We start from the raw sequence: 16,562 nt of genomic DNA, 5'->3' as shown, positions 1-16,562 counted from the left end.
CTGTGCCACAGAAACATTCCACTCCCAAGAGTGACCCTTGCTAATGGTAGGGATGTACTAGCCTCAAATCAAGCACATTTGAGGTACGTGTACCTCTGGTGTTTTGAAGTTAAACAGTCACACAATCTCTTTTGAAAAAAGAGGAACTTCTCTGAGATTTTCCCATCCTAACCTTTTCTCAAGCTTGGGAATTGAACAGTCTGGAAGTTTTGATGATCCCAGGAATGTCAAAGCCACCTGGCCACTGTTTACATTTAAACAGTCAACTGCCCATGAGTGCACTGCAGTCCTCTCTAACCCCTTTGTACAGCTTTTCTTTCAGCTTCCCTTCCCTCCAGATGCTTTTCATATTCTCTTTTAACCACTTGGAAAAAGCACAATGAAGGCGAAGAAAATACCTGTTAAGCAAAAGGAGGTAAATGTCTCCTTAGGAAACACATGGGGTGTTACAAAGGGAATGGGATGTCGATGCCTTTGGGCACTGGGAAATCACAAACTGACAGTTCTGGGGATTGTCTCTGCCAGCAGCCAGGGGTCAGTAGATTTGGATGACATTGTCCCACTCATCAATAGGCCAGACTCCGTTGTCCTGCACGTTGAAGGGTGAGCTCTTCCAGTCCCATGTCTTCACAGGCACCTTCCACTCCGGGCCGTAGTTGGCCTCCACGTACTCCAGGGTTTCACAAGGCACATGGACCTTGAGTTCCACAAATTCAGTCCAGCACAGAGTAAACTTGGGAAAGAGATACCTGTGACAGAACAAAAAGGTATGGTCACTGGCAAAAGGCCAGAATGTACCTCTAGGTTCAAGGAGAAAGCAAGTAACTGCAGGAAGAGGCCATGTTACATTGATACATACTGTTTTTTTCTCTTACACACTGGACAAGGGTGTTACCAACAGTAACTGGTGAACATTGGTTTCATGTGCTTAGGAAGGAGCACTCCTAGTTCTCTACTGCTTGTACTCACATCATTCTGCCACCTGTAGGTTAGTCCCTGCCTCTGCTTTGTCTGTTACAAATGGGGTTTAATCACCCTTCTAGAAAGGTGAGGGTGATACATGCTTACAGCAGTGGCAGTTCACAGGTAAATTTCACAGGTTGATCAGAACACTACAGACGTGTCAGTCAAGGTTTTGAACAACACCAAGTCTGTCCACTATTCCTGCAGAGGATCACTCCCACTTTTTACGTTCTGAAGACTTACACACACACACACACACACACACACAAACAAAATTATCCTAGAATTCCTTTTCAAGGGTTAAAAAGAAACCATAAGCACTTCATCATTTTAAAAAAGGCTTGTACATTTGTATGATGAACTAGAACTTCCCCCTCCATCTTCCTGCAAGCATGAAGTTAATTTTATATCTAAGCTCTCAGCAAACAATATGAGAAAACAAAGCAATTTTGCTTCATGCATTAAGTGGGGGGAAAGAAAAAAGTCATCAAGCATTTCTTGGAAATATATCCAGAGACTACTAATTAAACTAAACTCTTACACAAAATCCTCTGTGTTAAAAACCTACATAATTAACTCACTTTAAGGATTAAAGCAAACAGTGTGGATTTGATTCCCAGACTCAGTTTTTGTAGATACTCACTCTCTGCTGGAGAATGCAACTGTCCAGTAAGAAATTTGCAAACAAACAAGAAGTCTCAATTGCTGCAACTCCAAGACAGTATCAGGAGGATGCATGTTTGTGTCAGGAATGCTAAGGAAGTGTTTGTGCACATGGAAATGCAAACCACATAGCCAGACTGTGAGGGTTAGAAACCAGCTCTCCAAGGAAACAGAGGCTAAAAATGGCTATGAGAAATATTTTAGGGACTCGATGAGAAATGCTTTAGGTCTCCACCCTCTAATTTAGATGTATAGAAAGTATGCCTGTGCAAAGATTTAGTTTTCTGAAGAAAACACCTTCTACCTTTCAGTTTTAATCTTAGAAGAGAACTTCTACACTTCTCAGTGATGACCTAGTAGCAATCAACATCTCTTCTGGCACTATAATTCCTTTAAAATTGTTAGAGTGGATTTAGGATTCAGCATGAGCAAACAATCACTTCTCCTCTGGCTGACTTTTGCCATTCTCCAAAACTCTTGACAGGCCTGGAGACTAATCAAAATTAAGGGCCATTCTGGTGTTGCACATATTCAGATTAAGCATGCAAAGTGCTCTCACATCTCACAGTAACAAAAGCTGTATCTCTCTTCTCTTTTTGAGGATGTATTTGGAATAATACGTCTGGAATTACTTGACTAAGAATTCTGAACAGCTACAGGTGTCACATGGCTCAGGGCCTTCATGGTGGTAAACAGGCAGTTTTCCTATTCCTTTTCTGTGCGTATTAAACTAAGAAACACCAGCTCAGAATTAGAGACTTGGCTTCCTTATGATTCTATCCCTAAGCAAAGTTATTACTGAACTAGAAAGCTATGTTTGGAACTTTCAATAAGCTACCACCAAAAACAAGTATGAGGCTACAAGGAAAGGAAAGAGTCTTGTGGAAAACAGAGTTCCTAAAGAGCTGTAATATCAAAGGATACAGAAGCTGGAGTGCAGCACAGGGTCATATTTACCCCCTATTCTCATGCCTTGGATGAGTCATTATCAAAAAAAACAAAAACGGGAAACACATCTCTCAAATATCCAAGGTCTGATGGAATTTTGAAGGAGCAGTATCAACTCCACTGACACAGAAAGAGCTACTGTGATTTAGATGCAAAAGGAGCACAAAGAGAAGGAAAAGAATTTATTGGTCAGCTTGCTTTTCAGAATGTATCACACATGAAAACTGGAACTGCTGCTGTAGTCTAAAAAAAATACTTTGCTACATGGCACATTTTCTGTGGGAATATTCCAAGAGCTCTTTCTTTAGTCTATCTATCTCTAAATGTGCCCTTTGAAGCTGGTTATCAAAATATCTTTCCCAGTCTTTGTTTATCACTTCAGAACAAAGATAATTAAGACAAGAATTTAGACATTATCTCCAACAGGATGACAGTGCTCACTAAATTCCCATTAGCTAAATACAAAAAACTGCATTTCAGGCAAAATATTAAAGATAAGAGAATCCTATAGAAGCCTACAAGGTTTTCAACTGGTCTGCAGCTATCTCCTTCTGAGTGAAGGTGAGACTGAAAGAAATAATCTAATTATCAAAACCTATATTCAGTTTGCTGAGTTGTTTGGGAAGCTTGTTTGCTGATTTAATACTGAAAAGTGTGAAACAAGAAACATGGGATCCTATCCAAAATTCCATTTTCAGAACATGAACAGTAAGGCCTGCAAGAATTGTCTGTGTTGCTGTCACAATACTACAGTCAACCCAGGATTACATTGCTACCTCAAAACCCCAAACTGTGGGTTTTTCTGTGCAAGGACAGTTGAGGCTTTTCTGCCATAACATTTCCTCATCAAGACAGACGCCTAAGGATTAATTTTCTACTACAAAATTTGGTTGTGCAATAAACACTGTTTTAGAGACTTTCTCATCTTGGGTGTTTATGTAACTGAGAGCCTGTTACAGTCAGATAATATTTGCTTGATATATGATATGCCAGGCTTACTTTTGATTTCACAAGAGACCTGACATTTACTCTCCAGTAAGGCAGAGGACTGTTCTCTCTCTGCTTCACTGGTCTCAGAGTGCAGAATCTCCACTCATTCCCCTCTGACATCCATATTTCCACAAACAGCAGAGACTTTGCCAGGCAACAGCACATGAAATTACATTAGTAACCACTAGCTTGTTCAACTTCTTTCCTACTAGTGGTACAAATTCACTTCTTACTTAAATTTCTTGCCAGATTTGGCCTGAGTTCCTCCATTCCATATGTGGTCATCCTCTTCATAGAAGAAAAAAATATCAAGTTTCACATCATCTTCTCCCTGGAAAGAGAGTTCCAAGCTGTCTTCTACCTGGATGACAAAAATACACACTGTATATACACATAAAAATACAAAGTAACTTATGCCAGCAGAAACCAAATTAATTTTCATCAGATATACAGGGTGACTTCTTTTCTAATTGAAGAAAACACAGTAACTCTAAATTATTTTTAAACTTTTTATACACTTCTGCAACTGAAGTTGAAGTTACAAATATACAGAAACACACACACAAAGTAAAATGTTCATTTTCTATGTACCTTGCCAAATTTGTGCTTCAGTGGCAACCCTGCTTTCTGAAAGGCTGGAATGATATCTGCTTTGTAGTCCCTTATAAAGATGCCCAAATCCACATCTTTGCTGTGAGGAATGACATTGCACTGCCTATACCAGCCTGGGTTGGGGGGTGGGGGGGAAATAAAACAAAAAAATCCAAAACTAGTTAATTCAAGAACATGAATACAAAAATTAACTGTCCTAAAATCATCAGGCAAAAGTCTTTGACTGAGGCCACAAACAAGACTTCTGCCTTATTTAGCAAGGGATGAACCGCATCAAAGGAAACAAGTATTACTGCACTTACAGTCATTTCTCTCCCTTCAGAAAGCCAAGAATTTGAGAGAAAACAAAGATAAAATATCTTCAGTTTCCTAATTTAAATATATTTATATAAAAAAATTAAAATTCTTTATGTGGGCCCAAATCTAATCAGCAGTTAACAGCTACTGGGCCACAGTTGTGCTTCTGATTTGCAACTATTGTTCTATACTGCATCCAAGATGTTAATCATCTTTCAATCACCACTGCAAAGCAGAAAGACACAAAGTGGGACATCCTTTTGTCTGTTTCATTAAGGCATCTTTTAGTAACTGTTCATTCAGAAAATTATATTCCCTAGGATTAAATAAATACAAGGCAAATGTGCACACACGAGTTTTCACTAAGTGTTTCAGTAAAAAAAGAATCTTCACCAGTGATAAAACACTTCTACCTTCAGCAGAACTGAACACTTGCATTACCTACTCTAATGGACTGTTATTTTATTAAAAGTTTGTTTTGAAGGAAAATACATTAATGTAAACTGAACTTTAAAAGTCGGTGACAAGGATCTAGTTCCATGTGAAGAAAAACAGGGTTAGAGTGTACTTGGACAGCAGAAATATGTGCTCATCACTGCATTCTCCAACTGACACTTCAGTGAATTCCAAGTCACACAAATTAGGGAACTGTTGATTACTTCCTTGATGAACACAACACAGATAATTGCTAACAATACTAAATGCCTCACTGGAAATTTGCCCAGCATCTCTGCAACTCAGGTTTCTAAAGAAAAAGCATTTTTTTTTCAGAAGCAAAAAAGGCCTACTGCAATACAGTTATTACCTTCCAACCTGGTATGTTTGCCTCTGTGACATCACAAGCAATGGAGGATGAAGTGTTCAAAGTTTCAGATGAGTTTAAAAATGCAACACAACACAAATTTTTACCGAGACATGTTCCACTGCTCAGCCAGAACTTCACTCCCAAGTTATTCAGTGTCAGGGCAGCCAGATGAAGCAAGGATTTTGCCTTTTTCCTGAATTCCACTGCATCAAGAGAGGCATCATCAGGATACAGCTGGAAGGCAAGAGTAAGCAAGATACTGTCAGAGAGCAAATTTGTCTCTTCATTTTTTTCAGTGTCCTAGGGTAAAATGACCTTAAAAATTTTCTTAACTAACACCTGGGCTAATATCTGTTTTTACATACACCTTCCATTTTCAGAACATGCACTGGAATGACGAGTTGAAATTGAAACTGAATCATCAATCTTCCTTTTTTTACTAACCAGAGTGAAAATTCACAGTAGACTAGAATAAGCAAATATATATTAGACACTAACTCTCAGCACTTGGCAGCAATACGGGTGAGCCCTTGCTCTGCACATGATGAAGTCCATTCCTGGCATCCAAAGGGAACACGAGGACAGAACCAGTCCCTGCTAGACGATCAAGGCTTTTCCAGCCTCCAGAACTCCATGATTAATTTATTTGGCGCCACCAAGTGTCAGAATTGGGTGTTGAGTTTTTAAGGAGAACTGCCAAGGAGAAACGGCGTGAACACAAAAATCTTCCAGACAGAGCTGTGGCAAGGTCTGCTGTCCATGCAGAGCCAAAACCGACACGGGGGCTAGGCAAACATTACCAATCCTAACAAAGGAACAACCACTCGGCTTTGTAATGGGTTTCTTCAAGAGCTCTTGGGCAACAAGAAGCAGAAATGAACTTTTCAAAAGCCAGCTGTTAAAGTGGCTCAGTGTTAAAGCTCCAGCAAAGTTCAATAAACATTTAGGGGCACGCTTTCTTTGCCTGTGGTGATTTCTGCATGGAGGCTGAAGTGGACTATATTTTTCTGTCTACCACACATGCAGGGACAACACATGGATGTCCTTGTGACCCTCCAACTACCCAAATAAGGATCTAGATAAGCCTACTAGAGTGAACAGAAGTGGTCCTCCCTTTCCCTAACACCTGAATGACTGAAGACAGGAGCCTACAGTGCCCTTTTTCCTCCTTCCATTAACTCACAGATGGCTCAGCTTCTGTGGTCTGATTCTGACTCTACAGTCTTAACTGTGAACACTTCATCACTTTAAAACTCATGTCCTTTCAAAGTTAGGACAAAATGCCCCCCACACAGCAGCAGAGACTTTTATATCTGCTAATCAAGTAGCAAAATCCTAAAAATAATGCTCTGAATAGTGGTGAAAACATTAGCTTATGCAGTCAGAAAAGCAATTAAATCAGTCACTTTGGAATGTGACGATTTCAAATAAGCCAAATGAGTAACAGGGAACTGCAGGACATGGTTCAAAAAACATAAAATTAAACACTTCTCAAAATTTTGAGGACTGCCGTAAGGACAGTGTTCAGCCTTGAAGATACACAAGATCTTAAGTTTTATTTACATGAGATCCATTTAACAGTAAAGGTGTGTAAGAACTATGGATATGTTGGTCCCTTCTTGGAAAAAATGTGCTCACAAGTTAAAAAACAAAAAGGCCGTGATCCTCAAGTAAAGTTTTGATTTCATTACCACTTAGTAAGCTCTGTGGAATGAGAATCAGGGGTTGTATTTAGCTTTGTGCATGTCAACAGTCCCATTTAGATCAAAAAAGTCCCCCCCAAAAAAGTGGACTGTTCTTAGGTTTGGGTCAATCAGTGAAAACACACATTTTCAGCTCAGAGACACCACCCAGTTACCACTAACCTGAAAGAAAGCCCGAGCTTCTCTGTACCTACATTCAAGAAATCTAGAGTGGGATATCTCCTCTAGAAAACTGGACGGATTTTTTGGAATTTGAACTTTTAAGTCATCAATGGAAACAAGCAGAAGTTCTGGCCTGTATGGAAAGAAAGATATTACTCTATTTAATTCCTTTACAAACCACATGGCACTTTTTCCATTAACTCAGGTTATAATCTTAATATACACAACTGGCAGTGATCCTTCTGTCCAAATACAGCCAAAATAATTTTAAAAAGCAACAAGAGCTTCACCAAGCTCCCCAAACATTTCAAAACTTTGTTTAAAAATAATTCCTCCACCTCCAAACCCCAAGTCAGCTTGCCAGATCGTTGATTCCTTTACTGACTCATGAGTTGAATTCATTCAGAGATACTGTTTAGTGCATTTTAAAATTCAGGTTATTTGGTTGTCTAAGTATGCAACTAAGAATCAAATTTTGTTCTGTACTTTGAGGCTTTTTGCTTTTAAAAATTAAAAACTATTCAGCCTTCATAATGATTGAAGTGGTGTTATTTAATATCTTACACAGTTTACTTCAAACATTTAGGAATATAACTCACACAGAATCCATGTGTAAAAAAGGACAAAAAAAATGGGGTCAAATTGAAGGAAAAAGTTAAACAGATTTGTTTTGACATATGAAATGTCTCAATACTTTTCTCATTTTCTCAGAAACTATGCTCTCAAAGCCTGCACTTTGGGGTCTGAATCATACCTGAGCTGAATTTTAGAACCTGACTACAGGAGAGAGGGTAGTTTAACACACAGAATAAGTAATTTTGGGAGTGTCATGATGGTTTTCTCCTCCCCCTGTTGTGAACTCACTTTTCATATGCCCCAGGGTAGCGACCAAAGTGAAGTTTCCGAAAAGGCACAAACTTTCTGTCCATGTGTTGCTTGAGTCTCAGGGGCCCATGCCAGAGGAAATTCCCACTCCTCTCATAGAAGACCACCACGTGAATGGCATGGGATGCCAGTTTGAAAATGTAGTGCAAGGGAATTTCCATTCCAGACAGGTCATCCATCCCATCCAAGCGGGGGTCCTTGTTTATAATCTTTAGCCACTGGAACCCCATCTTCTCAGCAGTTCTAAAAAGGCCCACCTGAAAATGAGAAAGACAGGAGGGGGAGCAGGCAAAACATTAGAGAAACCAAAATTGCAAGCTAAATGCTTATTATTAATTCACACCATTCCCCATTTTCATTTTTTAATCAGGCTTAGGTACAAATGAATAAAACTCTCTAAGAGCCTGAAGACCAGCAGCCACAAGCAATTCCAACCACCTTCTTTCCTTGTCTTGAATTTTGTCTTTCAAACTACAAAATAAAACAACAAAGAAATGTTGTAAGCCATGCTTGCACTAGGTTTGTTCCTTGTCATAGCATCCTACCCTGCACTCTCAAACTAGTCTCTCAGATCTTCTGTCAAATGTGATGGTCCTAAGTACTTGAATAACACCACCACAAACACAAAAATGATTACTCCAAAACCTTCTTTTGTGGGGCAAATAAAAATCTCACCAAACACAGAGCACTGCACTCAGGTAACAGACTTTCATATTTCCACAAATAAAAGGAATTAAATTCTGGCTGATTTAATTAACAAAAACAAACAAACAAACAAACAAAAAAAAATTCACTATCTGAAGAGCCTTTCAATTTCCCTCCTTGAAATGTTTTGTGTAAGCATATCAGCTTCTCCTCTGAATGACACAGAAATTATCACTGAGACACAAAGAAATGGGGAAATGGATTTATCTCAGTGTGCTGCCACACAACTTTATTCTTAGTTTCTTGAATTCCTTCACACCTACGAGTAAAAAACAACTGCCTGATCAGACCCACAGTGACACCCCTCTTCACTCAAGTTCTTCAGCAAAATAGTCACTGACCACTTCAATGTCTCCTGCTTTTTCTAATTAAAAAAAAAAAAGAAAAAAAAGCTGTTTGCCACTGGTATCTGCAGTCCGTAGAAATTAATCTAATAAATATTTCCAGATTACGTTTAATTGATGAAATAATCTTGAATTTAATTTTGTCCTTCATCACCTGCCACACCTCTATTTTTAACACAGCCATTAAAAAATGTCCTAACACCACAGAGAAGCAGAGATACCAACACATTAAGTGAAACGGCATTGAGTACAAGGATGTGCTAAAAGAAATGTAAACCAGCACATAATAATTCTTCCAGACTTGTCATATCAATACCTGCATTTCCTTCTTGATAAATCCCCAAGCTCCAGATTTATAACAGATGCATCTACATTACAGGCTCAAGGTTCTCCTCCTTCCTTTGTAATAGACCCTCTTTCTTTACTTTTGGCATAGACTCAGACTACCAGTGGGGTTTTTCTAATATTGCAGACAGCTTCTAAAAAGTTTTAGCTAAATGTATCCTATAAATATTTACACCTAATGTATCCAGGCTAGTAAATGGGCAACTTTTACTTTAAAATGAAATTTCCTCTGCCTACAATATTACCACCACATGAACTCAGATACAAACATGAAAGAATTAAGTGACAACATCAAAGAACAGCTGAATGCATTAAAATACACAAATGTGAACTGAAAACATGCACTTACTTCATGTTTCCATGTTTTGTCCAGTAGTGCAAAGGTAGTGAAGTCTCTTGGAGCACAGAAGTATTTGCATTCTGGGCTGGGGCCATCAGGAGAGCTTCTGATCTGCTCAATGTCTTTATCAACCAGCTCCAGAATCAAAGGATCAATCAAATACACTGGAATATTGTGACTGGATATTAATCCTAGGAACTTCCTAACCACGTGCTGTTTGACAGTGGACAGAAACACCATTTTAGCATTAACACTCTTTGACAGAAAGAAACCCCAACCCGCTGAAAGAAGTAAATCTTATCTCCCAATACATCCTCTGAGTTACATCTCACTTCCATGAACAGTTGTGAGACTGAGTGAGAAGGTAGGATGTAAGTGCCACACTTGCAGAATTTGGATTCTGGTCTACCCAGGGCACTCAACATTGCATAAGGAGTTAAAAGCTGCAGCAAGAAGGTTCTATGCCTGATGCAAGGGGTTATGAACTTGATTCAGTGGAGAACATTAATCAAGCACATTTAAACATACATGGCACACAGAAGCCATTTACAGTAGTCACAGCCACCCTGCTACTTAAATGTATTCAACTGCAATATTTTCACTTAATGATTTTTAAGCTCTGGCTTCAGAGAGACATAAAAACATGATGATGGGATGTGGGTCAACAACAGAGTTTTGGGAGCAGCATTACCTGTGTGGTACAGGCAGAAGCAAGGCCACCCTCACAGTGATTTCAGCTACATGGAGCTGAAAGGTAAGTGATGTGCTCATATTACTTCTGTGATTTAAACTGGCACACCAGAATGATGAACAGGAAAAAAATCTGTGTAAAAGTAGCCAACTTCCCAACCCATCACTACTCCAGGAAAACAGATGCTTTCAGCTGAAACTTAAATAAGTTTATAAAAACATAAATAAGGGTATAAAGACATGGCCTTGATGTTACATCATCAAGAAACATACTCAAATTTAGTATTTTGAGCACACCACTGCAGGGACTCTGAGGAAATCTTGGAGAGCAGTAGGCCCCTGGCAGGGTCATGGAGCATCCTTTATCTTACCACTAAAGATCTCAGAAGAGCAAGTTCAACCTAAAGGAGAGCTCTGCCCACAGACTGGAAGCCCCCTGTGACTGTGACACCTCACATCTGGTAAACAGCTCCAAGGGGTGTCACCTCCAAGAACAGCAAAGCATTCCTGGCACAAGCAAGCAGTCCACAGAGCAGTTGGTTTGGATTTTTTCCAGGGACAGCCCTTAGCCAGAGTACCTTCCTTCTTGCTCAGCAGATACCAGACCTTTAAATGGCCATTCTGCTAATTAGCAACATTATCATGTTGCATCCAAACCAAAAGGCAGCCAGCTCCCAGCACATCCTTCTCCTTCACCATCTGTGCTGTTTTTCCACTGGGAGATCAGTTAACAAAAAGTCTGTAAAACTGTTTCCAAACAAATCCCAACTACAAATATGATAGGGGACGTTATGATTCCCAAGGGTGGGCATTTTGGTTGCATTCAATCTTGCAAGCCTGAAGCAAGACACAACAAATATCCCATTTCAAGCACCTAACAGCACTCCCAGCCCTGGTCACGAAGGTTGGAAGGCAGCAGCTGGTGAATGCTGAAATGTTACGTTTTCCTGCTTGGGAAGAGCTTTGCAACCCAGCACAAGCACGTAACAGAACAGTGACCAGCCGGTTAAACACCTGGAGTAGGCAAAGGAGGATTGTGTGACCCAAGACATTCTCAGACCAACAAAGAAGCTGCATGACAAACCAGCCAATCTGTTCAATACCCAGCCTGAAAGGACACAGAAACCTGCATCAACACTTCCATCTCAGAAAGAACAAGTGTTGCTTCCTGACACATCCAAGTGCAGATTTCACAAATGCTGTGAAGCTGTAATTGTTTCTCATTTTTACTTCACACTGATGTTTTGATAATCTTATTACTGAGCAGAGTTACAAAGTGTATCTCTTCATCCTTGAAAGCAGAGAGCAGCCAGTGAAGACTGAGAAGAACTAGACCCTGAATTTGCAGTTCAAAGTGAGTTCTGAGACTTGTGTAAGAGCTGTATGAACCAGTGACATTGTACATACCCATCTAGTGCTGTCTTGGCCTGACTGGCTTCCTTTGACTTTGGAAAAAGCTGCTCCATTCTAGATATATATAGGAGGAAAAAAAAAAAAAAAAAGAAGGGGAAGGAGAAAGAAAACAAAAAAACCCCAAAGTTAAGTTTCAGTTGAATCCTTGTTTTCTTAATATGACATTCAGGGGCATTTATCTACTTTACGGTTATGGCTGGGGTTGTGCCTCTGGTCACTCAGCTACAGCACTGAATGTGAAATCATAAACTGCTGTGGCTTAAATATATTTAGAAGGACAACCCAAGCCTCAAGAACCTCCAGACATGCAAGGATTGAGTGGTGAGGCCTCGGGTTTCCAAGACAATATGCCAGCAAATGTAAAACAGGAGGATGACAAACCGTGTCAGGGTTTTACCACAGGGGCAAAGACAGCGGGACTGCCCCATAGTCATCCCAGGAGTAATCCTAGACAATTTACTTTTAAAGATAGCATATTCACGTGAGAGTCACAGCAGCTCCTAGCTGAGCTTTTGGCTTTTCAAGAGCACGAAGGATTTCTCAGTTGTAGTTAAAAATAAGCAACAATGAGAAAGAAACTGAAGGTTGCAGCACCACCTGTCACTGACACTGCCTCCAACTAATAAGGAAAGAAAAGGCAAAAAACAAGTCAGGGCACTTTGAAACCTACAAGGTTCTTTTGTAAAAATAAAGGGAGTTCCTTTTTTGAATCAGAGTTGCAATCGTAAACTATGAAGCCACCAGACGATTTAATTTACAGTAACATTCACTTCTTTTGCTGCTGCAGAAAATCCCTCCCCTAGACATTCCAGGTCAGGTATAGAAAGAGGTACAGACAGCATTCCAGGTGTAAAAGCAGGATTTAAACTAAGACATCCAGCATTTTAGGAGCACTGAGTCACAAAGCCGTAAGACGACTGCAGAAAAAGTTGGAATCCCTCTCCACCACCCCAGTGATGGAAAACCTGCACCCAGCAGATGCTGCGTCTCTTCAGCAGAGCTCTCAGCGCTCGGTGCCACTTCGGCGTCAATAAAAGTCACCGAGCAACGAGAGCTGAGGGTTAAGAGCCGTGGCGGCTCGAAGCTGGCGGGGACATCATTCCCTCGGGGATAAATCAGGCGGCCCTGGCTGACACAGTGATTTCGATGCCAGGCTGGGATTTCAAACCCGACTGTACCTCTGCCACCGGACACCGGCCTGGGCTCCCCGCGCGCCCCACGCCCACCCAGCCGGCGCTCCGAGCGGCCCCAGGGAATTCCGGGGCCGGGATTAGATTCACGCCCACACAGCGCCCCGCAGGGAAACGCTGCCGGGCGCTGGGGCAGCGCGCTCCCGGCTCTCACCTTCTGAGACAGGTAGAACTTGTAATAGCACAGCTGGAAGAGCAGGAAAACCAGGCTGGTCAGCGACAAGAGCGCCAGGACCACGTTCCTGTTGATTTTCTGCATCAGCCCCGGGGCGCTCCGTGAGCCGCTGCCCGGCCGCCCTCACCGCGATGCGGCTTCAGGCCGGAAAGCGCCGCCGGAAAGCGCCGCCCGCCGTCGTAAAACGCCCCCCCCCCGCTGTCGTAAAGCCCCCTCACGGGGGGGTCTCTCACCCACCCGAACCCCCAAAACCCCCCCAAAACGAGGCGACGGTAAAACGACACAGGGAGAGACACGCAGGGTTGCAGATTTCTGTATTAGTACAAAACATCGCGTCACACGCAGACTGTACACCCACATCCCCCCCCCACCCGCCGTGCCGGGGGGGCTCGGGGCAGGGACCCCCACAGTGCGGCCTAGGGATGCTCGGGATTACCGGGAGCACCGGGAACTGCTCCGAAGGGAACCCAGGGCCGGGCTGGGCCTGCCACAGGACACCCAAAAAACAGCGACGCTGGGGCACGACATCAATGCAAGTCACGGTCAGCGCCCATCCAACACCCCGCACTTCTCAAAATATAAATACGGACAAGCCCAAGACTTTCCCCGGTCTCCATCTGAAACGTGAGGGGGTGATGAACAGGATTGGTACACTAGCCTCTGCTTTCCTGCATTTCAAAAAAATGAACCTGCTACCTCTGCCCTGCCTGTTTGGTATTTGCAGAAGCATTTATATCCCCGGATGGTTTTTTTTGTTTGCATTTTGGTTTTTTCTTTTTTTAATTAACCTCTCTGACACTGACAGCCCTGGCTGCAGTTAACACAATTCTCCTTAGTTTTCCACAGGACAATGGCAGCTATGCTCATCTGATTTATTAATACCTCAAGGAAAACCTTTAGCTCTTCAGAAGTCAAGCTTTTGGAGTTAACATTAACTTCACAACAGCAGTCAGTACTTAAAAAGAAAAAAAACATTAAGCATCTCCTTTTGGTCATTGAGCAGAAAACCCCTGTTTAGCCACAATGCAGTGTCAGCTTCAGAATAACTAACAATAAATAAGCCTGCTGGATTGAACTACAGACCTCCAAAAAAATCTAATCCACTGCCAAAGAGCCAGTCTTCTCCAAATCCCTGAAAGTGGATTCACAAAGGGAAAGGTAACTCCACAGACTCCAGGCACCCCTGTCCAGCTGCAGGCACGAACTCTGCACCAACTGCAAAAAAAAGCATCACTGGGAACAGTGTGGTCTTGCTCATCTTCTATCATGATGGGTGCTGGAGAGACACTAGTCCAGAAAAAACCAGTCTAAAAATATATCTAAAGTGCTTAAGGCAATTCTTCATATCCCCATATACTAAAAACAACTGGACTAGATGTTAGCAGCAAGAATTTGACATCTGTGCAAACTATTATATAACAAATCCATCCTTTTAAGCGTAAAAAGATCGCATGTTAAGGTACACCTAGGACATCAGTTAAACCAAAACTTGCAAGTCACAAGTCACAGTGTGAAACACTCCCAAGCTTTCCTCTAACTAACTGTTAGAAGAAAAATTACATTTTTACATCGATGCATATAAAATTCACCTTGTAGGTTACACTACAACTGGCTAAAAGGGAAAAAACCAAACAAACAAAAAAACCATTTAAATGCTCTTGTAGAGGGCTGGAAAGTACTCATGGTTCTCACTACACATTAGCTGGTTGTAAACATCCCCTTTCTTTCCACAAAGGGAAATTTGAAGAGGAACTGCAGCTGAACACCCAAGATCAAGACAAGTGGATGGATGGTGACGAGGAGGTGCCAGTATGTCCTGGAGTCTGTGCACCACAGCCCTGGACTAGAACTGGCTGCAAAACTGAGTTTGTAGCAATTTATCCCCAAGAACTCCTAGTCAGGTGTCCATTGCAGTAAAATGGAAAGAGAAAAGATTATACACAGATTATTTGCATAACAGTAACATCTGCAGATAATGTGTGAAGCAGATTCAGACACTGTTGACCAAGAACCACATCACTTCTGAGTATCTTTGTCCCAAAGCCCAAGCAACAGAACAGGCAGAAGGAGGTACAGTTAAACTGGGAACTGTTTTGTCCTTTCCTCTGCAAAGAGACATTACAAGTTCACAATGCAAATAACTAAGATGCTCGAGTTCCAGATAGAAAATAAATATTTAGGGCTCAGCCAACCTGTCAACTTCATGATTCCTCAAGAAAAATAACACTTTCCAGAGCAAGTGATTACATTTCCTTAATTTTAACTTTTCACTGAACATCAAAGCCAGTTTATTAGAATGTGCCACAAGGAATTTCTCCTTCTCTTGAGAAATTGTGATGGACAGAAAGGAGCCACTGGTAATACTGAGGTTCAACATGATTAGATGTTCATGGTTTTACAGGCTAAAAGATATACTAAAGGAAAAAGTATAGTGGCCCAGCAGCAAATGAGCCAAATCACTATGGACCATGACTTTGTTTTCTAGTATCACCTGAAAACTGTTACAATCTTCAGTTAGGAAATACCTGATTCAAGAGTGTACCTGAAAACTATTTATAGGCTCCTTGGCTTGATTAAAGGGAAGAAAGCAGACTAAAAAAGCCTATAATAACCTAGTAGTTCCCACTGACAAGCTGGGATTTTCCATGAAGAATATAACATGATCTTTTTTCTTTTTTTAGCTCTCCCATTACTATGAATCATTTCACTACTGTTTTACAAGACTTGCTAATAGGAGTCAAGGTAATGGAACATCTATACATCATTTTCTAATGTAATTAGAATGCAATTAATGTAAAGGCAGCAGACGGGAGCCAATATCAATATAGATGTTTTTAAAAAGGAGTTACCCATGAAAAATAGGAAGATTTTATACTACTGGGGGAAATAATCACAGCCTGCTCTTACTTTTTCTTCATACCAGGCCTACACATTCTAATATCCTTCTGAAAGCTTGCTGCTGAGGTACTCTGCCAAGCTAAGCCAACAAATCAGTCTGTTTTTCAAAATGCATCTCAGAAATGACAATTTCTAATGGGAAACCCAGTAATAATTAAATACATAGTTAAGTAATTCACATTAGGAGAGCTAAAAAATGGTATTTGCTATATTCTTCATAGAAGAATAGTATTTGTAACAAAACTAATATTCAACTCTGTAACAAAATGCTTGAATACAGTATTAGAAAAGTATATAGTTACAGCTCTTTGTGTCTTTTTTGTTGGGTTTTTTTTTAAATAGGCAACAGTTCAGCTGACATTTTTCTAGATTCCCAGAACTGGTTCTTAACACTTTAGCCCCAAACCTTTACACTATCAGTACCCAGGCCCTAA

The 16,562-nt window shown here is 41.0% G+C and overlaps 1 protein-coding gene across 1 annotated transcript; it reads right to left on the bottom strand.

Annotated features, from left to right (window-relative positions):
* Positions 1-462: 462 nt before the first annotated feature.
* On the bottom strand, positions 463-13,314 carry FKTN (fukutin). Its single transcript, XM_062513308.1, has 9 exons — positions 13,210-13,314; positions 11,860-11,919; positions 9,772-9,975; positions 8,008-8,285; positions 7,144-7,276; positions 5,383-5,512; positions 4,156-4,289; positions 3,798-3,925; positions 463-749 (listed from the first exon to the last, which is right to left on the bottom strand). The coding sequence occupies exons 1-9, from the start codon at positions 13,312-13,314 to the stop codon at positions 536-538; spliced, it is 1,386 nt and encodes a 461-aa protein (XP_062369292.1). The 3' UTR covers positions 463-535.
* Positions 13,315-16,562: the final 3,248 nt, after the last annotated feature.

The sequence above is a fragment of the Cinclus cinclus genome, chromosome Z (assembly GCF_963662255.1).
Source record: "Cinclus cinclus chromosome Z, bCinCin1.1, whole genome shotgun sequence".
Lineage (NCBI taxonomy): Eukaryota > Metazoa > Chordata > Aves > Passeriformes > Cinclidae > Cinclus > Cinclus cinclus.
The sequence above is the reverse complement of the archived record's forward strand: the minus strand, read 5'-3'. Positions and strand labels throughout refer to the sequence as shown.